This window comes from Camelus bactrianus, chromosome 12, assembly GCF_048773025.1.
Source record: "Camelus bactrianus isolate YW-2024 breed Bactrian camel chromosome 12, ASM4877302v1, whole genome shotgun sequence".
Lineage (NCBI taxonomy): Eukaryota > Metazoa > Chordata > Mammalia > Artiodactyla > Camelidae > Camelus > Camelus bactrianus.
In genome coordinates this window covers 30348870-30370991 of record NC_133550.1, presented here as the reverse complement: position 1 = coordinate 30370991, position 22122 = coordinate 30348870, and the positions used below count along the sequence as shown (strand labels likewise).

The 22122-nt window shown below is 44.0% G+C and overlaps 1 protein-coding gene across 15 annotated transcripts in view; it reads left to right on the top strand.

The window, feature by feature from the left end:
* Positions 1-22122, top strand: part of ABTB3 (ankyrin repeat and BTB domain containing 3) — a 505725-nt gene that overhangs the window by 193798 nt on the left and 289805 nt on the right. For 2 of the 15 annotated variants that reach the window (XM_074375113.1, XM_074375112.1), the window contains exon 1: positions 18808-20678. The exons of 12 other annotated variants lie outside the window; for them this stretch is intronic. In XM_074375113.1, coding sequence (XP_074231214.1) covers positions 19553-20678 — 1126 coding nt within the window. In that variant the 5' untranslated portion in view covers positions 18808-19552. Of the gene's footprint in view, positions 1-3476; positions 3654-18807; positions 20679-22122 lie in introns of those variants that run through there. One more of the 15 variants, XM_074375127.1, reaches the window with a different exon arrangement.

The window sequence follows — 22122 nt, the reverse complement described above, 5'->3', positions numbered from 1 at the left end:
CAACTAAATATGGCTTAAGGAATAAAATACATTTATTAGTTTGTTAGCTCTAATAACCCTAAATCCAGAGATAGGGCAGTTCCAGAGTTAGGTACTCAACTAGCTCAGAAACATCAACAAGGGTGTGTTCCCTCCAATGTGTTGGCTCTTCCTCTTAGACTGGCCCCCCTTCATGGTCCCAGGATGGCTGCCCCAGCTCCAGCCATTACATGTTGATGGCAACATCAAGAGCAGAGGCAGATTTCCATGAAGCTAATGAAACTTAAGCTTCAGGGTCCCTCACTTTCACAGGCCTCTTCAAGACCTAGCAATATACTCAAATAGCCATATACTTTGGCAAAATTTTCCAAAATAAGATGCATATATATATTCTTAAAGAAGCTGCTTGAAATTATGTAAGCTTTATGCCCCACAAAATTTGGACCCATCCCTGGTCCAAAAAAAAAATTGTCCTACTCTAGGTCCTTTTTCTAAGAACAAAGAAAAGCTTCCTGGAAGCCTCCCCCCTACCCCAGACTTCCCTTTGCATCACATTGGCCAAAATTGTATCACGTGCTCATGCTTTAGTTATTTGGTGTGTTAGTCCAGGTTATCTAAGAAGTAGATGCTGAGATGGGGTTAAACAAGCTCTCCTAATTTGTTAGAGGAAATGCCTTGAGAGAAAATGGGGAGGGAGCCAAAGAGACTGGGAGGCCTGAGCCTCCAACGGCAATGCTGGTCTGACTCTGAGTGAAGACAAGAGAGAAGGAAGGAAGGTTGGGTGAGAGTATCTTATCCTACGGTGCAGCCTAAGGAAAGTTCGGCAAAACTTTCAGGGATCACTCAAGGTTAAGTGACCTGTGTCTCCCAGGAACAAGCCTGCCTTAGTACCCCTGCCACACACAGTTATTGGCTGGGAGCAGCCCACGTGAAACGTGAGTTATCACCAAATCAGTGATGGATTTTCAAACACAGCAGATGGGCTCATGTCCAATTACACTCCCTGCATTAGGGAATCGAAGAGGTACATCCTCATGGCCACCACATTACCAAGGAAAACAAGCACCCCACAGCTGGCATAGACCAAGAAAGATTCATCCCTGGGTCAGGGAAGGGCCTGGTCTGCACAGGGACTTGGCCATTCAGAGCAGGGAGAACAAACTAGGGGATTCCTCTTAGTGGAAGGAAGGGAGGAAGGGTGATAGGGAGGCAACAAGAGTGTCTGCCAACCTCCTCCCCCCACTGCACCCCTCAACAAACCTCTTGTACAATAGACGGCCATTGAGCATGTCCCTCTCAGACCCATTCAGACACAGCTGCTCTTTATTAGGAGTCTTCCCTGACCTCAGTGCTAGCTGAATGTATGCAGTAGAAGGGAGGAAAATAGCTTTCCATCTTTACTATCCAAATCTCAATGTTTGTAATGAACCCATTCTATCATGAAGTCAACAAAAAAGCCCTGGTCCCAGGGCTTCTGCTCTGCAGATCACCTGAGTTTAGTGCTGGGCTGCTTTTGTTTTTGATTTTTGTGGGGGTGTGAGCGTGGGTGTCCTGCGTCTATTCTCATTTGGCTAATTGCATATTGCCTATTAAAAATCTCCCCCACTGTTTCAATTAGATAAAGAGTTCTTCATGTTCTGCTTGGCAAATCCGGTTGCAAAGCACTTGGTGTCCTCCCCTTTGGAGGGGAGGTGGGCATCGTTAATTATGCATGAGGTGTGGTGGGTTGAGTAAATCATTTGAGTAACCTTGTCATACTCTTGTCGATGATTTGGAAATGCTGGACATACTTCCTGTGGCACAAGCCTGGATTATTGCGGTTGTCTCCTAACTGTTCTTCCCACTTTCACTCTTGCCCCTCCTCTCTATTTTCTCTTCTCTACTCAATACCCAGAGCAATCCTGTAAAGATGCAGTTCAGATCATGTCACTCCTGTGCTCAGATTCTTCCAACCAACCCAGTTACTTCTAGTAAAAGCCAAAGTACTAATGCTGATCTACAAGTCCCTGCTTTAGAGGTCAGAGAAGTATGGCTCTCCAGGCAGATCCAGCTGCCTGCTGCCTGCCGCCTGCCCTTGTAAATCAAGTTTTGGCACCCAGCCACGCCCACTTGTTTACATAGCTGCTTCCTCCTGGAGTTGAGGAGCCACGGCAAGACCATGCAGCTTGCAAAGGCTAAATTCAAACGATCCTTTTACCGGAAAGGCTCACCAACCCCTGCCCTGTATGGTCCCCTCATCCACACTCCCCGCTCTCACCATTCAGACTCCTGTCCTCCCGCTCGGCTCCTTGCTCACTTTGCTCCAACTACATGCTGGGCTCTATTCCTCTAACTCAGGACACATCCTTCCACCTCAACCTTGAAAGGCTGGTCCATTTGTGGGAATATTCTTCCCCTCCGTACCCTCATGACTTGTTCCCTCACTGCTCTCGGGTCTTGATTAGATACTCATCTCCTCACCAGAGACTCCTCCAGGCACCCCATTTAAATTGCAACCCTCCCCCTCCTGACAGCCTCTATTTCTTCCATGGTTTACTTTTCTCCTCAGAACTTTGCACTGACAATACATATTTTACTGCTTGTCTTGTTGATATCCTTGACCACAAAAGTAAGCTCCTTGGAGACAAATGTTTTTTTCTTTTTTTGGTGTGCTCTGTCTTGAGGGCTCAGAATCATGCCTTGCACATAGTAGGTACTCATTAAATGTTTGTCAAATGGATAAAGAGATCATCAAAGGCTCATAATTCTGCTGCCAAAGAGAGGACCCAAACAATGGCAGCTTATTCAGGCCGTAGGAGGGCTTCTCAATGCGATCAGGGCCCCTTGGCTCCTCCGGCTCTCCCCCCTGCCATATTTGGGAGGTGGGTTTCTTTTCTCTGTGGTGTTCTCTTTAAAAAAAATTTTTTTTTTAATTAAAAAAGTTTTATTGAAGTATAGTCAGTTTACAATGTTGTGTCAATTTCTGGTGTACCATATAATGCCCCAGCCATACATGTACATACATACATTCCTTTTCCTATCCTTTTTCATTATAGGTTACTACAAGATATTGACTATAGTTCCCTGTGCTATACAGTATAAACTAGTTGTTTATCTATTTTATGTATAATAGTTAGTATCTGCAAGTCTCAAACTCCCAATTTATCCCTTCCCACCTCCTTTCCTCCTGGTAGTCATAAATTTGTTTACTATATCTGTGAGTCTGTTTCTGTTTTATAGATAAGTTCATTAGTGTCTTCTTTTTGCCTTTTTTTCCCTTCAGATTCCACATATAACTGATATCATATGGTATTTGTCTTTTTCTTTCTGGCTTACTTCACTAAGAATGACTCTTCCATGATCCCAGAATCTGGAAAAGGAAAAGAATTGAGGCTAATAGCAGCAAGCCAATATAACAGGGCTTAAAGCTTCTTTCTGATGTAACATACGCTACTTTCCTTCACATCTAACTTACCAAAGCAAGGCACTTGACCAGGCCTAATTTTTTTTTCCTACAGGATGGGGAAATGTAATTCTACACAGCACCCAGGATGAGGAATTTTTATATTTGTGATGAATTTTGATGACTCTGCAAGTTCCAATAGCGCTTCTACCATGAATACTTGAGCATGAGTTCTGTGTTTTATGTGACTCATTCAAAGTTCAAAATCCTGGTGGGAGCTTCCCAGGCCAAGGTAAGGTCATGTTCAGTGCTCCATCGAGAAGGCACATGAGGGAGGGCACGTGCTAGTTAGTCTGAAGGCCACAGCATGACAGAATCATTCCCCATATTTTTCAGTTGGAATCTGTAGTGTTGTTCAATTAAGTCTCTTTCTTCTAGGATGATGCATTTTCAAAGGGACTCCTCAGATTTAAGCTAAACTCTGAGCTCTTCAAGGAGGCAGTGCTAGGTACTCAAAACATGTTTTTTTTTTTTAAAAGAATAAATTTTAAAAGGAATTGTCTTATATATTCTTATGCCTTGGGACCTAGCACTGAATACATATTAGTTTTGCATGTTTCCTGAAGTATTTTTCTAAGTTAAAAGGTATTACTTAAAACAACTTAGGAGGGCAAATAAGTATGGGAAATGCTGGGTTCTTTCAGTTGTTCTTTGTAGTAGGCAGCCTCTGAGCTGGTCAGTGCCCCCATCCCCCAGTAATCACTTCCTTGTGTAAGCCCTTCCTCTTGGACATGGATTGGATTTATTGACTCACATCTAACAAACAGAATATGATTGAAGTGATAGATGTCAATTCTGATGTTAAGTTATAAAAAGACTGTGACTTCTATCCTGGGTAACTTCTCTTAATCTTTTGCTCAGAGAGATGCCAGTAGTCATGTTGTGAGCTGCCCATGTGCAAAGAATTGATGCTTGCAGCCAATAGCCAGTGAGGACCTGCAGGCTTCCAATAGCTATAACTGCTCTTGAGAGTAGGTCCTCCCCAGATGAAGCTTGAGATGACTGCTGTGCACCTTGACTGCAGCCTGGGAGCCCCTGAGCTGAGGACCCATCTAAATTGTGCCTGGATTCCTAACCCACAGCTGTGAGATAATAACTGTTTGTTGTTTTAAACCACTAAGTTTTGGGGATAATTTTTTATCAGCAATACATAAAGAATTCAATTAATATCTATCAGAAATATGTAAAGCTCTTGGGACACATTAATGAGCACAACAGACCTGACTTCTGCCCTTATGGAGTTTAAATTAATTTAAACGTGTTTCTGTGCTGCGGGAGTAGACAGATCGTTTACTATGCAAATGTGCATCATTAGTCTCTACGAGGGGGAGGATGGGCTTCTAACTTTTAAACTCTCTTTTAAACTTTTTTGTTGTTGTTATTCTGCATTTCATGGGGCTAATGTTTTATGGAATACACATTGGAAAATTCTCCATTAGCTAAAATGAGTAAATGAATTAAAGTTGTAATTCTAAAGGCTTAAGTTCCCCTGCAAAAATTTCAGAGTATGCCCCACTTTGTTAATTATAGACTTAATAGCTGTTCTTATTTTCCTGGACCCCATGCACACTTTCACTACTTTACTTAGCAAATATTGACTGATTATCTACTGTGCAGTAAGGCACTGCAAGCACCGAATTGTCACTTGGGCGATGGGGTATATTCGGAAATTCGCTAATTGTTTCATTTTGTGAGTAGTGGTTTCAGCCACAATATTTGGACACAGAGCAAAGGAGAGAAAGAATAGGATTGGCTAATGTTAAAATCAAAGCTTTGCTGAAAACAGTAATGTGTACTGAAGCAAAGCATTGTCCTCTAGTAGAGGAGGCATAATCGGTATTGAAACAGTGCCTGAAACACTTCATCGGACTGTATTTAAAATGTTTAAAGAACTCTTGGAACAAATAAAGCCCTGAAAAGTTCTTTCAGATTGAAATGAATTCTTGGCGTGCTTTCCCCTCAACTACCAAGGCTCTCTACACAATAGCCTGCTCCAGAGAAGCCAGTGGAAGCAGGGCTTTTGTCTTAATTGTCTAACATGTGTCAAGTGTTTCGTATTTTAGGTGAAAAGCAGGAGGGAAAAAAAAGGTACCTCATTTATGAAACAGATGGAAATGGCAATCCTATTTTGTCTTTGGTGCACTGCTCCTTAGGATTTCACGTGACATTTCCAGATTTAATGAAGTAGTAGATGTCCCTGGATCAGCCTCTCATTGAATGATGTCCCATTTCTACCCCAGATAGGCATTTGGGGTCTGGTTTAGAAATAAGGGGGTGCTGGAGTTGGCAAAGGCACAGAGAAATGGGATAGATTGAAGATGTAAAAGTAACATATGAAGATATGAGGTAAAATATAGGGTAATATTTATCCTCTAGAGAGGAGGGCAGACCTTTCTAATTTACCAACATTAAATAAAAGAATTGACTATGAGAAACTTTAACTATGAGAAAATGAAAATCTTATGCTAAACAAACAAATAAATACAAAGAGGAAAATGTCAAGCCATGGAAAATTACCTGCAGTGCATACGATAGAGAAAGAGTTAGTATTTTTTTTTAAGAGTTAGTATTTTTATTCTGTTTGTAGCTCTTAAAAGTCATTAGGAAAAAGACAAACATCATAGGATGCTCCCTGCCCCCTCCAAAAAAGGGAATGACATAAATAGGGAATTCTTATGAGCAAAGATATAGAAGACAATTGAAAAAAATTCAACTTCTGGGGTGATTAAGTAAATGTTAGATTCTACACTGAGAGGTAATAGCATAAAGTAAATAAAGGCACGGTCTCTGGATTCAGGCTGCCTGGGTTGCTGCCTCAGTTTCCTCATCTATAAAATGAAGGTTATGGGGTTATTTTAAGGGGGAGGCATGCTGATATCATACAGTTGGAATAGTGCCTGGCACATCAAGAATGGTATATAAATGTTAGTTGTTAGTATTTCTCTTATTAAACTGATACATATAAAATGGTAACAGCAAGTGGTGTCAAAGGAGTGGAGACAGGCACTCTTGTACACTGCTGGGGGTACAAATTAGTACAATCTTCTGGGAGGCAATTTAGCATCATGCATTAACCTACATTGCCTTGGGCCAAATTCCACTGTAGAAAATTTCCCCAAGGAAATAAGAAGTCAAATATATGAAGAAAAACTGTAAAGATTTTTTTCAGAGCTATGTATAATGATGCAATACTAGAAAGAACCTAAATGTCCAACAGTAGATTCATTGGACAAATGATTAGATACCCATTTAGTAGAATTCTGTGTAGTCATCAAATGGCATAAGGAAGAACCATGGTACCAGGCATTTTGGGAACAACTGAAATAGGACTTAGATAATGTAGTATATCAGTGCAATTCCTTGGTTGTGAAAATGGTCCTACAGCTTGTTATGGGAAAATGTAGAATATATGTTGAAGTGCCATGAAGTTTGCAGCTCGCTTTCAAATGATTCAGGGAAAAAAAGAACGTAACACATACACACACAACATATATATATATATATATATATATATATATATATATATATATATATATATATATATATATATATATATATATATATATATATATATATATCTCCCCATAAATATCTCAGAAAGAGAGAAAGCAAATGTTAACAATGGTGAATCTGGGTGCAGGGCAGAATGGTATTATTTTATCTATCAACATTTCTCTCTGTATGGCATTTTTCAAAACAAAAAAAAGTTGAAAAATGTAGGAAAACATTTAAGGACAGGAAAAATGATATATTTTAAGGGAAAGAGTAGTCTACAAATCAGTATATACAATATGATCTTTTTTTGGTTACAAGATTAGGATAAGGTAGCAGCAGCTGGTATTTACTGGAGCGTTTCTGGGTGCCAGGCACTGTGTTAAGTGTGCATTGTCTCATGTAGCTAAAACCCTATGAGGTTATGAGGCCGTATGATTTTCCCCATGTGAAAAATTAATAGATAGAAATTCGAGATTAAAAACTTACTCAAATCACACAGGCAGCCACTTGTACTCAAACATGGGTCTTTATGATCTCACGTCCACACTTTTCTTTTTTTAGTGAATGAAACATTCTTTAAATTCCATAGTGCTTTACGCTTTTTAAAAGTTTCACACACGTGATTTCACAGAATCCTGTAATAACCCTTTTTCCCCACCCCTATGTTGCCCCTCCCTGCTTCCCTCTCCCCACTGGTAACCACTAGTTTGTTCTCTAGATCTGTGAGTCTGCTTCTTTTTTGTTTTATTCTCTAGTCTGTCATATTTTGTAGATACCACATATAAGTGACATCATACAGTATTTGTCTTTCTCTGTATGACTTATTTCATTCAAGTCCACACTCTTAACTATCACTCTGTTGCACAGAGGAAAGAGCACAAGGCACTGTAGCTGCTGACAGTGAGGCTGATTACACTGAGGGCTGTAAGGGAGGCACATGTCCAACATTTTAAAAAAGTGAAGCAAAGGAGGAGGCGAGTTCTGGAGGGCAGGAGGAGTGTAATAGTTCTTACCAAAGTGGTACCACTTGAAATGGGCTTTGAAGTACCCATAGGAGTACAATAGGGGAAAAAGCATTTGGTACAGAGGGAACAGCATGAGTAAAGACAGACAGTGCATTTAAGAAACTATAATTAGTTTGTGCGGAGCATGGGGGCAGGTTAACCAGGGCAGATGCAATGAGTAAGATTGGACAGCAACCAGCACTACTCCTTTCTGAAGGCGATGTGAGCTGTTTTTGAAAAATGACCCAGGCAGCTGAGCAGTCTGGATGGGAACATGAGACTGTCACTGGGGAGACCATGTAAGTGGCTTTTGGGAACAGTCCCAACAGGAGGTGATGAAGAGTTTTACCAGAATAAGAACAGTGGGGATGAAAAGGGAACAGAATGGAAGCTCCCCACTCTGAAAGTCTGCAGTATTACTTTGGGACAGGCCATAATAGATACACGTCTTGAATTATCATCTTATCTTCCTGAGCTGGTCCTTGGCTTGTTTGTGCTCACAGCTCTACCTGCTCTGCTTTTTCTACTTTGTATCACAGGAACTACCTTTCCCAGACTCCCTCACCCTTCCCTTCTTGATGGGTTTGGCCAATGGGAGGCACTGGCAGAAGATGGGGGACAGGAGGAGGGGAGATCCCAGGGTTTTCTGTCCCTCTCTGTCTGCTGAAGGCTGTGTTCCTGGCAGCAGCTGTGTCTCATCCCTGAGCCCACATCCCGCTGGGCAGCCCTTCGCAATACGGAGCTATCTCTCCTGCTCGGCCTCCATTGTGGCTCTAGATTCTGTCAGATGGCTTGGCTTCTGGGCTCTGGGAACACCATCTTCTCCCCATCTCTTTAGCCCTGGGCACGAAAGAGGCTTCTTGCTGATGCTATGTTCTCCATTGTCTGCTTCCCGTCCTATTTGGCTCCTCAGCTCTCCCACCTACTGTGGAACTGATTCTTTGCAGTAGGTTCCTTCAGATTGAAACAGCTGGGTGGGGAGAGATGTATCTCAGTGGTAGAGCACGTGCTTAGCATGCACGAGGTCCTGGGTTCAATCCCCAGTACCTCTGTTAAAAGAAAAGAAAGGAAGGGAGGGAGGGAGGAAGGAAAGGAAGATAAAGAAAGAAAGAAAAAGAAAGGAAAGAAAGGAAGAAAGAAAGAAAGAAAAAGAGAGAAAGAGGGAAAGAAAGAAAGAAAGAGAGAAAGAAAGAAAGAAAGAAAGAAAGAAAGACCTAGGGTATTTCTGTTTCCTGGCCAGACTCCTCGCCTAGCTAGACTCCTCGCCTAGAGCAGTGACTGGATCTCTCCATCTTTAGAATTCCACAAAGAGGGAGATAGAATTACTCAAAAAAATATTTGATTGATTCCTGGCCTTGGATTCCAACAATAATCCATATTGGCTCACTTGTGTGAGGTCTGAGAAGAGAAGATACAAAAGTAAAGTGAAGAAGTTCTAATTCCTTCTTCCAGGTGCTTACCTTGGATTATGGTATAGTTTCCACCCATTCATTGATTCATCAATCAACAAATGAATTGAGTACCTAGCAAGTACTAGGCACTTTTCTAGGTGCCAGGGATACAGGAGTGATCCTTTCCTTGTGGAGTTTACATGTTAGTAGAGGACTTTAATGCACCAGTAAGCCACTGGTGGGGTGGAGGGGGCGCAGGATGCTGGCTCATTTTTCCTAGAGTCACTGCCTGGAGATCCCCCATCAGATAATCTGGTTAGGAAATGAGGACTATCAGGTAGAAAATAACAGTAACAGCAGTACCATTTGTGGGGTAGTGGCAGATTCTATGCTAAGACACCTATCTGTACAATCCAAAAAGCATTTCTTGACTATCCACTATGTGCTAGGTGACAGGTTTACTGAAGTGAGCAAGGAAAATAGGTCCACACCCTCTCAGATTCATATAGTCTAGCTGGGATGAAAGACAGTAAGCAAATAATAAGATGAATACATAATTTAAAATTAGGACACATTCTCTGAAGGAGAAGTAAATGCGCTATGGGAGCTATTAATAGGGGAACTTGACCTATCCTAGGGATATTAGTGGTCAGCTAAGTTCTCCCCAAGGAAGTGAAGTTTTGGCTAAGCTTTGAGAGGCTAGTGGTGGGAAATGTTCTGGAACAGTTTTCATTTGCCATTTCACTTAACCCTCATATCAGAGGGTCCAGAAACTCAAGAAGCAGTCTTCCTGTTTTCTTACTGCTCTCTAAGTGCTTGTCACCAACATTGTCAGATTTTTAGCAGACCAGATTGCATGCAAATAATGAACTTGGAAAGACCAGCACCTCCTCCAGAGTCTGTCAACTAAATAAACTGTCCCCCTATGGAATAATACTACTGGTAGAGCAGAAGCTGCGTTTGTGGTAGCCATTACGATTGTTCACAAATATTCCAGTTCCCTTTCTGGGTACGTGTGAGATTATATTTTCATGCTCCTTTGAAGTTAGATAAAGTCGAATGAATGGGCTTAGCCCATGAAATAAGAGCAGAAGTGATGTATACGTATAACTTCCAGGTGAAAACTCTAGAAGTCAGAGTGTTATTCTAATGTCCTCACCCCTTTTCCTGCCTCATCAATTTTGGAAGCACATGTTGAGATGGTGCTTCCAGCTGCCTGGGTCCCTAAGTGAATACTATAAGTAGAGTAACCAACCCTATTGACCCTCTTTGCACATCGGAGCCTGAGCAAGAAACCTTTGCTGTTTCAGGCTGCTGAGATTTGGTGATTGCTTGTTATTGAAGCATAATCTAATATATCCTGACTGATACAGGATTGTTTGTATATTTTCTTTTCCTCTTCTCAGCGATGAGTGAACAGCTGTTCCCTAAAAGACAAGCCAGGCGCATTGCACACCTTATGTCAACGAACTCTCCTAACCCTGACAATTTGAGATAAATGTTATTTCCCAGTTTCAGTTTTGCAGTTGGAAGTCAAGAGCAATCATAGATAGGGTGCTCACTGGGTTTTGTCCAGAGGACAGACTAACTCTAATGCGCATACTTTCCCCACTCACCCTACAGTGTCGCCTGGCTCCTGAGGAAGAAGCAGGAGAGGTTTATGAAGCTGGGCAAAGGGAAAACCTCTGGCTTGGATAATGCCATTTACAGCTTTGCGTAAAATCTCTGGGCTCTAATGGGAGAGAGTGAGTTGATTCTGAATGATTGTGGCCCTGCCTTCCTTCTCATAGTTAATCTTGTAGGTCTACTAATTTTTGTATTTCAGGGAGGTGGGGCATATTGGCCAATCGTGGTCTTAAATAGTTTTAAGAATTATGTCCAAACTCCTTAAAATGCCCACAGGGCCTTGATGCTGGCCTGTGCCTTCCTCCTCAGCCTTATCTTATGGATCCCTTCTTGCATCTCTGAGTAGAGCAACACTGACCTTCTGCCAGTTCCTCCAAATGACTGAGTTCTCTTTTGCCCTAGGACCGTTGTATGTGCTATTTCTGCTTTTTTGGAATATCTTCCATACTAGATAAATTCCTACTCATCCTTAAAGTCTGGCCATCCATGTCACTTCCTCCAGAAAGCCATCTTTAACTCACCCACTGTGGGTCAGGATCCCCTCCTCAGAACTTCGCTGGCACAAAACACATCTCCTATAATTGCGCTGTGGTACTGATTAAGGAAGTGGGATTTGAAGTTGGAATGTCTGGATTAAAATTCTATGTCCACACTTCATAGCCCTTTGACTTTGGGTAAATTACTCAACTTCTTTGAACCTCAGATTTCTCTTCTATAAAGTGGGGATGCTGTGGGATAGGTATGTGTAAAGTGCTTAAAACAGTTGTCCAGTACAAAGTACATTCTCAATAAGCATTAGAATCTACAATGATGATCATATTAACGGACAATTAGGACAATTACGGGTGGAATCTCAGGGGTCAGTAAACCCCAGATATTGTGTATCAGTTGAATACAGATTATGTTTATGCACATGCATACAGCTTTACCAGTCTGTCAAAGGATGAATGGCCCCAAGACACGAAGAATCACTGCTATCAGGGCCATGCTTGCGTTGGGATCTTCTCACAAAGCTGCCTTATATTAACAGGTGCAACTAACACCCCTTGCTTAAAAGTTACCTTTTTAAAGCTCTTTGAATTCAGTGATCTATCTGCTCTGCAAATGAGCAAGCCATTACGCTGACTCTCTATTTCTTTCAGGAGAAAGTTCAGAAGAAGTAGGCACATACATACCTTTCTAAGTGGAGCAGATTGAGGTGGACTCATGAATAGTCTTCTACCCAGTGATAGAATCTTCCAATCACAAAGACACTCACATGGCAAAGGGATCGTTGCTGTGCTTTACACACACTGACTATGCATTCAGGAAAAAGCTGATGTTTGCCAGGGACTTGCTCAGAAATGGTGCATTGAAACATACACAATCTGTTCATTCGTGTGTGTCATCCTTGAACTTCTCCTTTCCTGAAATTCATTGCACTATTAACGTCTGTCTTTCAACTAAAAGCTCAACAAGGGCAAGACCCAGAGGGGAAGGGAAACTGAATCCCCATTGCTCCCCTGCCCCCAACCCCCAGCATCCAGCACTGTGCCTGACCTGTAATAGAAGTAACCAACACTAGTGAGCATTTACACTGCTGACCAGACACTGTTCTAGTGTTCTCATTTAATACTCATTGCCAACCTATTGAAGCATGTAGTGTTATTACCCCCAATTAAAGATGAAGAATGGAGGCACAGAGAGGCTAAGGAACTTGCACAAGGTTACACAGCTAGAAAGTAGTGAAGCCAGGCTTCAAACCCAAATGGTCTTGTTTGTTCCTGCACAATAGATACACAGGAAGCACGTGATGACATGATCAACACGTGTGACCTCAGATGCATGAGGCTGGTTCATGTTATGGTTGTTTGGTTGATGGCTATACTTGCTGTTTGGTTTCTAGAATGCTGAAGGACAAAAGATTATATTAGTACTTTGATGGACACGTAGGCTTCAGAATAATGGGCAGGAAATTATTTAATTTTCTTTGGAAAATTGCTTTCTGGCTTTGGTAAAAATGATATCTGTTTTATCATAAAAAGTTTAAAAACACAGAGAAGAATGTTTTAAAAATCATCAGAAAACCAAATAAAAAGTAAAAGAAGACAGTCATCAAGACAGCATGGTATTGGTACAAAAACAGACATATAGAGCAATGGAACAGAATAGAGAGCCCAGAAATGAACCCACAAACTTTTGGTCAACTTATCTTCGACAAAGGAGGCAAGAATATACAATGGAATAAAGACAGTCTCTTCAGCAAATGGTGTTGGGAATACTGGACAGCAGCATGTAAAACAATGAAGCTAGAACACTCCCTTACACCATACACAAAAATAAACTCAAATTGGATCAAAGACTTAAACATAAGATACAATAAACCTCCTAGAGGAAAATATAGGCAAAACATTATCTGACATACATCTCAAAAATTTTCTCCTAGAAAAAATAAAAGCAAGAATAAACAAATGGGACCTAATGAGATTTACAAGCTTCTGCACAGCAAAGGAAACCATAAGTAAAACAAAAAGACAACCTACGGAATGGGAAAAAGTTTTTGCGAATGAAACCAACAAAGGCTTGATCTCCAGAATATATAAGCAGCTCATACGACTCAATGAGAAAAAAGTAAACAACTCAATTCAAAAATGGGCAGAAGACCTAAACAAGCAATTCTCCAAGGAACACATACAAATGATCAATAGGCACATGAAAAAATGCTCAATATCACTAATTATCAGAGAAATGCAAATCAAAACTGTAATGAGGTATCACACCAGTCAGAATGGCCATCATTCAAAAATCCACAAATGACAAATGCTGGAGAGGCTGTGGAGAAAAGGGAACCCTCCTTCACTGCTGGCGGGAATGCAGTCTGGTGCAGCCACTATGGAAAACAGTGTGGAGATTCCTCAAAAGACTAGGAATAGACTTACCATATGACCCAGGAATCCCACTCCTGGGCATATATCCAGAAGGAACCATACTTCAGGATGATACCTGCACCCTAATGTTCATAGCAGCATTATTTACAATAACCAAGACATGGAAACAGCCTAAATGTCCATCAACAGATGACTGGATAAAGAAGTGGTGGTATATTTATACAATAGAATACTACTCAGCCATAAAAACCAACAACATAACGCCATTTGCAGCAACATGGATGCTCCTGGAGAATGTCATTCTAAGTGAAGTAAGCCAGAAAGAGAAAGAAAAATATCATATGAGATCGCTTGTATGTGGAATCTAAAAAACAAAACCAAAAACAAACAAACAAACAAAAAAGCATAAATGCAAAACAGAAATAGACTCACAGACATAGAATACAAACTTGTGGTTGCCAAGGGGGTGGGGAGTGGGAAGAGATAGACTGGGATTTCAAAACTGTAGAATAGATAAACAAGATTATACTGTATAGCACAGGGAAATATATACAAGATCTTATGGTAGCTCACAGAGAAAAAAAATGTGACAATGAATATATATATGTTCACGTATAACTGAAAAATTGTGCTCTACACTGGAATTTGACACAACATTGTAAAATGATTATAAATCAATAAAAAAATTTAAAAAAAAAGTAAAAGAAGAAAACATCAGGGAGAGAACTAGAATCAACCAAGCTCCTTTAAAAAAAAACACCAAATCATCAGAAATCCAACAAACTACTTATAGCTATGATTCCCATCCATTTAGGCAAGTTTACATATTTATACACATTTTAAGCTCTACATAAATCATTTGACATAAATGGGTTCATATTATACATGCAATTCCAAAACCTGTTTTCAAAAATTTCTTCACTCACCAATGTGTTGTGAAATAAAGATCACCATTATTATTCTTTGCCACTGCTAAGTATTTCCTTGTATGAATGAATATAATTCATTTAAACAGGCTTTATTAAAAGACATTTAGATTGTTTCCCAAAGTCCTGTGTTAAAACAACATGACAAAGAACATCCTGTATACTTTTGAAAAATTCACAAGTATCACGTTTGATAATATCTGAAGATATGATTTCTGGGAATTCCAAAGGAGGGCACAATGACATTTTGATACATGTTGGCAAACTGCCCTTCTTAAAAGATTGCCCTAATTTATGTCCCATCATGAGACACATTCATCACCAATGACTTTATAAATCTTCACTAATCTGATAGGCAGAATAATACCAGTAATTGAATTTCTGTTTTAAAAAAATCTTTAGTGGGTGTTTATTGTCAATCTACATTTCTCAGAGGATAACATAGATTAAACTTCTAGTTTTCAAGAAGAGAGTTATTTATGTACAAAAAGGTTCATCCCAGCATTACTCATACCAGTTAGAAAACAGAAACAACCAAATGGGGAATCAACACACCAGTTAAGGTATAAACATACATTGGAATATTTTGTAGTCACAAAAAAAGAATATTTTGGATGAATATTTTAATAGCATGGGGAAATGATTATACTATGAAGTTTGAAGAAGTTTCTTAAGAAAAAAATAAAAATGCAAAATGATTTGCAGAATAATTCCAACTCTGTTAAAATACATAAGCTTAGAAGAAAAAGACAGGAGAAAATTAGAAAGACTTGCAGGAAACACAAGAAGTCATTAATGTTGATCTGAGATGGAATTTTGGATTATTTTAATTTTCTTCATACTTTTTTGCAGCTGTATTTTCTAATAGTTTGGGGCTAATATTTAACATTTGGCTGATGTGTTTATTATTCTCAGTGCTTGGGGTCACTTGCCTTCAGTTGCTTAACATTATTATTAATGATCTACGTCAATAAATTAAACAGACATATGCTTTGGTTTATCCATAATGCTAAGGAACATGCTCATTAGTACTGGCCTGTTTGGGGGCAAGATCCCGTCTTTCAAGGAGCGTGGCTTCTAGAAGGTGAGAGGAGGCATGTGCTCATCTATAGCATTAGAGGGAACAGCGTGTCTACTAAGACACATCAAGCCTCCTAGACAAGGTGGCATTTCAGCCCAGCCTTGAAGGATCATTTGGATTTTATATGTAACATTTGTCTTTTTTTTCCTGATTCTATCAGAAATGTGTTTATTGCAGAAAATAGGAAAATGTAGAAAACAATAACCGACATATATAGTTATTATCATGTGTGGAACACTGTGCTAAATCCTATATATGGAAAAATCTCATTTAACCCCCCAGCAACCCCAAAAGATGGGTATGATTATTTGTACATGTCAAAGACAAGGAAAGGGAGTATAAAAGATTGAATGAGTGAACTTAGGGTACATGATTGGAAAAGTGGCTGAGGCAGTAATGGAACCCAAGTTGACCTGGTGCCATAGAAAAAAAAATAAATCAGTGTTGATCCCATTGCCTTTAGTCTCTTTTCTTCCCTGTACATGAGGCTTTTCTTGGGTTCTCTTGCTGCCTGCCTCTGAGTGGTCATCACTCAAGCCTCATCTTCACATAGGTAGAAACTGAAGGCATATATGAACGAATGAGATCACCAAGGAAACACACGGAGGAGAAGAGAAAAAGTTCTGGGAGCAAATCCTGAACAACAGAGATGGAGACACCTTCCTAGGTCTAGGCTGGGTGGACAGGAGGTAGCATCAGGGAAAACTTCACAGTGGTGGTAATCTTAGAGCCAAATCTTAAAGGATGAGGTCTGCCAGGTTCAGAAGAGGAAGACAGGTGTCCCTGAACAGAGTGAGCAGAGGGAAGAGCATCTGCAAAGACATATCAAATGCAAGGAACAACATGTTAATTTGGAAAACCAGGAAAGATTTCAGTATGGCTAGAGCATAGGCATGTGTTTGTGTGTGAGTGCATCTGTCTGTGTGTTCGTGTGTGTGCAGGTATCTCTGTAGGTGTATCAGGGCATCTGTGTGTCTATGTGAGTGTGAATTCGTATTCAAGAGGCTAGTGTGATGACAGAGCCTAGAGAAGGAGGCAGGATTTAGCTCATTAAAGACTCAGTATCCCTGTACTTGTTGGTATGTGAAAAAAATACATATATAGAGATTGCTTATGAGAAATTGGCTCATATAATTATGGAGAATGAGAAGTCCCATGATCTGATGTCTGCAAGCTGGAGGCCCAGAAAGGCTCATGGTATAATTCAGTCCAAAGAGCTGAGAACCAGGGGAGCAGGTGATGTAAATTCCAGTTGGAGGGCTGGAGAAGATATGTTCCAGCTCAATCAGTGAGGTGGAGGTGGTGGGGGTGATGAACTCTTCTCTCCTACACCTTCTGTTTTATTCAGTCCCTCAGCAGACTGGATGAGGCTCAACCACATTGGGGAGAGCAATTTACTGATTCCATCAATTCAGATGCTAATCCCATCTGGAAAAACCCTCATAGACATACCCAGAAACAATGTTTAGTCTGGGCACCTGTGTCAAATTGATACATGAAATTAACCATCACAATCCCTTATAAAGGGTTTGGAATGTTGTGGAAAGCATCTGGGAACAAAGTGAGGAGATCCCTGAAGGCCAGCTAATCAATATAAACTTAATTTATCTGGAAGGCAAAGGGAAGCATTTGAATTTTTTTCAAGAGAGGAATGACAAGATAGGAACTGGGCTTTTGGAAGATTCTTGGACCGGATGGTTTGGAGAAGGAAAAGGCAGGAGAGAGGGAGACCAGTCAGGAGAATATTACAATAGTCAATAGTGAGAGGTGATGGGCATATGCATTAGGATGGTAGCTACAGGGTGATGGTGGTTTATTGGGGTGAAGGGATGGGTGGCTTTTAATTTCAAGCTCTGGTTAGCTGGTTTACTGAGTGTTAACAAGACACCAGGCTCCAAACGGAGTCGCTTATGCTAAGTTACTCCTCTTCACCAAACTGACGCTTACTCACTGTTGTGGCTCTCCCAGAAATGGAATCTTAAACTAGTTAATCAGGAATCTCCTGTTCAGCACTAGTTAGGTAGTCTGCCTGATAGACCCCTGCCATCCCCTAGAGGAAAGTAACCTTGCAAAAACTAACCTGCTTTTTTCTGTCTAGTATACCTTCCTTATTCCTGCTCCCTTCTGCCTATAACAGTCTTTCATTTTATACAGCTCATCCAAGCTCCTTTCTTTCTGCTAGATTGGATACTGCCATATTCATGAATCATTGAATAAAGCCAATAAGATCTTTAAAATTTACTCAGTTGAATTTTGTTATTGTTTTTAACATGAAGGATTGGGGCTACCTTCCGGTAGGGGGGCACTTTTAAGCTGGAAATTCAGAGGAAGCCTGATGGGGAGAGTCCCCTACTCCAGGCAGAGAGAGTGGGAACTAGTGATCCCCAGGTGAATAAGAGATGGTTTTTGCCCTGGTGGGTGAATACAAATAAGACAATGCTATTTGACATAAAATTCAACTAAATCATGCATGTATATCCTTCTTTAGTAAAAAACAAACAAAAAAACACCTCTCCTCTGTGCAAATTTACCCCTTTCAAAGCTGAGCTGTCTGGAAGCATACCCACCAGAACAGCAAAGTGTGACATAAGCCTTACCCACAGTGCAACCCCAGGCATTTGAAGGAGGGAGTCTAGTTAGTAGGCCCTGGCGGCAGATGTCTGATGTCCAGAGACAGCCTTTCAGTGATGTCCATTGCCCCGATCCCTCTGCTTGCCTGGTTTATTTCCTTCCACTTTGGGGCAAACTAGGACAGAAAGAGGGCCACATTAATTGGTTTGGGGACTCGAAGGTGGAGGAGGCTGGAGAGGAAGAAAAAAACGCTTCGTGTATTAGAGAAAGAAAAAGGAAAGTGAAATTCGAAACGCAGGGGCAGAAAGCGACCCCAGGCAGACACTTTGTGAACCGCTGGGGGGAGCACAACACGGTAGGTGGGTGGGTCACCTGCCCAACCTACCATTCTTCTTTTCTGGTATCAAAGCCGAAGCCTGAGGGGCAGCTTCTGCGTCTCTACGCTCCCACGGGACCCCCGGTTCCAAGGCACTCTGCTCCCCACTTCCTGTAGCCTTTGGTCACGGGCCGGGGGGCGTGTGAGGGGCGGGGCTGCGTGGAGCTGAGGAATTTTTTTTTTTAAGAGATAATTAGCATCCTTCAATACCATTGGCTCTCCGCCGGCCCTGCTTTACATAAGCCCGCCCCGCTGGCTGCGCGGGGTTTGCGGGGTTCGAGAGGGTTTGCAGCCGCCGCGGTTGCTGCTGCGCTTCAGTGAGAGAACCCCGGGCCGGGAGCCGGGAGCTGAGGAGCCCAGAGCCGAGAGCCAGCTGCCGGCAGAGCTGCTGCCTTGGCGGTATCTGGGTCGATTTCTGTCCTACGAACACCGAGGCCGGCGTCCAGGGGCTTCTGCGTCCAGCCTGGCCCAGTCACGAGCGGTTCAGACACTATTATTTTATTCTGGAAGAAAGGGGCGAGTCCGGCGTGAGCTTCCCTCCCGGCCTGGCTCTCTCCTCAGCGCGCCCCAGCTCTGGCCCGGGCTCTGGAAGATGACTCCCTTGTCTGCCCTGTGTATTCCGGCGGCGAAGGCTCGGGGAGGCAGCCGAAAGTAGAAACACTTTGTACTAGCGTCTGGTGGAAGAGTGAGCCGAGTCGGCGCGGACTCAGCTCTACCCGCGCCCGGGCGCCCGCTGCTCTTCGCTGCTCCTTCCCCTCAGCTCCCCGGCGGCCGCAGCATGAAGTGGCGCAGCGATGGCCAGGAGAGGTAAGAAGCCCGTGGTGCGGACACTGGAGGATCTGACACTGGACTCGGGTTATGGTGGCGCGGCGGACTCGGTGCGCTCCTCCAACTTGTCTCTGTGCTGTTCCGACTCGCACCCGGCGTCCCCGTATGGCGGGAGCTGCTGGCCGCCTCTAGCTGACTCCATGCACAGCCGGCACAACAGCTTTGACACTGTCAACACTGCCCTGGTGGAAGACTCCGAGGGGCTGGACTGCGCCGGCCAGCACTGCTCTCGGCTGCTGCCGGACCTAGACGAGGTACCCTGGACCCTCCAGGAACTGGAGGCGCTGCTGCTGCGCTCCCGGGATCCCCGGGCAGGCCCGGTGGCCCCCAGCGGCCTGCCCAAAGACGCGCTGGCCAAGCTGTCGACGCTGGTGAGCCGGGCTCTGGTACGCATCGCCAAAGAGGCTCAGCGCCTGAGCCTGCGCTTCGCTAAGTGCACCAAGTACGAGATCCAGAGCGCCATGGAGATCGTGCTGTCCTGGGGCCTCGCGGCACACTGCACGGCGGCCGCGCTGTCCGCCCTGTCCCTCTACAACATGAGCAGTGCCGGCGGCGACCGCCTGGGCCGCGGCAAATCGGCGCGCTGCGGCCTCACCTTCTCCGTGGGCCGCGTGTACCGCTGGATGGTCGACAGCCGCGTGGCGCTGCGCATCCACGAGCACGCAGCTATCTACCTGACAGCCTGCATGGAGAGCCTCTTCCGGGATATCTACGCGCGGGTCGTGGCCTCCGGGCTGCCCAGGAGCTGCAGCGGCCCGGGCTCCAGCTCCGGCTCAGGCCCCGGAGCGGCCCCCGCGGCGGATAAGGAGCGGGAGACTCCTGGAGGCGGAGCGGCGAGTGGCGGCGCCTGCAGCGCAGCTAGCAGCGCCAGCGGGGGCAGCAGCTGTTGCGCCCCACCGGCCGCCGCTGCTGCCGCTGTAGCCGCAGCCCCATCGGTCGCCGCCGCCAACCACCACCATCACCACCACCACGCACTCCACGAGGCGCCCAAGTTCACCGTGGAGACGCTGGAGCACACGGTCAACAACGACTCCGAGATATGGGGGCTCCTTCAGCCTTACCAGCACCTCATCTGCGGGAAGAATGCCAGCGGTAAGTGACCGCACGGGTGCCTCCCTCTCCTCCTCTACCCGGCCAACAAGCATTGCAAGTTTGCTTCCTGACCCCCCTCCCGCGTCCGTCTGGCCGCCCACTGTTGTCTCACGCCTCTAAGGGGACAGCCGAGCTGGAGGCGGCCAGAAACCCGTCTGATTCCTCCTACTTTGGGGATCCGCGTACTTTACGCCGCTGGTGGGGTCCCAAGTCCGAGAGTGCAAGGTTCCGCCCCGAATGCGGCGGCTGCCTCCTGCAGGCAGTGGGAAGAATCCAACACCAGTTTTGGGGGCAGATTTGCAATCAGTTGAGCTTAGTACATATTTCTGTCAGAACCCTGTGGGTTTTTTTTTTTTTTTGACCTTGAAGATGCCAAATATACGTGTGCACGAGTTTGGAACTCGGGAGAAGGTCATTCCTCCCTCAGCCTCCGAGTTCGTGTACTTCCCCGCGCCCTCGGGGACACTGTCAGTGCGCGGGTGAAGCAGCAGCCCCGCGGCGGTAAACGCAGAATGTCTGAGAACTCACTCGACCTAAAAAGAGACGGGGAGAGGTGTGGGTGGTGAGAGGGTGGAGTGGGAAGATTTACAAGTCCCAGGTTTTTCCGGGGCAATTTTTAAGGGCTAGAGCGCACAGCTGGTGGGTGCTGTGCAACGGGCAGACCCCCAGATTCCGACCTCCCAGCTCTCGCCGCGGTCGGTTGTCAGGGGGCTGTTATCACTTGGCTTAAGGAGCGCCACTAGGGACCTGGTCAGGATGGGAGTGGGGCGGGGTTCTAGACGGAATGTCAGTTTAGGACGTCGTTTGCAGCAGGTTCTGTCATTCCCTCCCGCACCCCTGTTTTTAAGGCCGGCACTGGGTGGCTTTGAGCCTGCAGTTCTGGCTGAGGAGGGAGTGGGGCTGGGAGGGCTTGTTTTCGAGCTGGAGCTGGCGGTCCCGCTTGTCTGTGAAAGACGGAGCTAGACACTTCAAAGCTTCAATTTTCCCCAGGAAATGGTAGAAGCGTAACTGGAGACTCCAAAAGCGAATTAAAACTTTGTTACATATTCAGCGGTTTGGCTGGAGGTTGCGTGGTTGGAGGTGAAATGAAGTCTTTCTGGGCAGATTTCATTCATGTTGCTGCCTGTCGGTTTCCCCAGGGCTGAAGCAGAGATGCGGCGGGCGCGGCTCGACCTCTAGGGGTGCCAAGTGTGTGCCTGTGAGTGTGCGCAGAAGCGAGCAGCTCAAGCAGAAGCCCTTAGGAAACCGAACCTCCAGCTATCCGTCCCCTCACCTGGCTTTGATCATCGTTGGAGGAGGGGAAGGAAGAAGCAAAGCGTGTGTGTGTGTGTGTGTGTGTGTGTGTGTGTGTGTGTGTGTGTGTGTGTGTGTGTGTGTGTGTGTGTGTGTGTGTGTGTGTGTGTGTGTGTAGTGGGGACAGGATGGCGACTTCCGCGTTGATCGC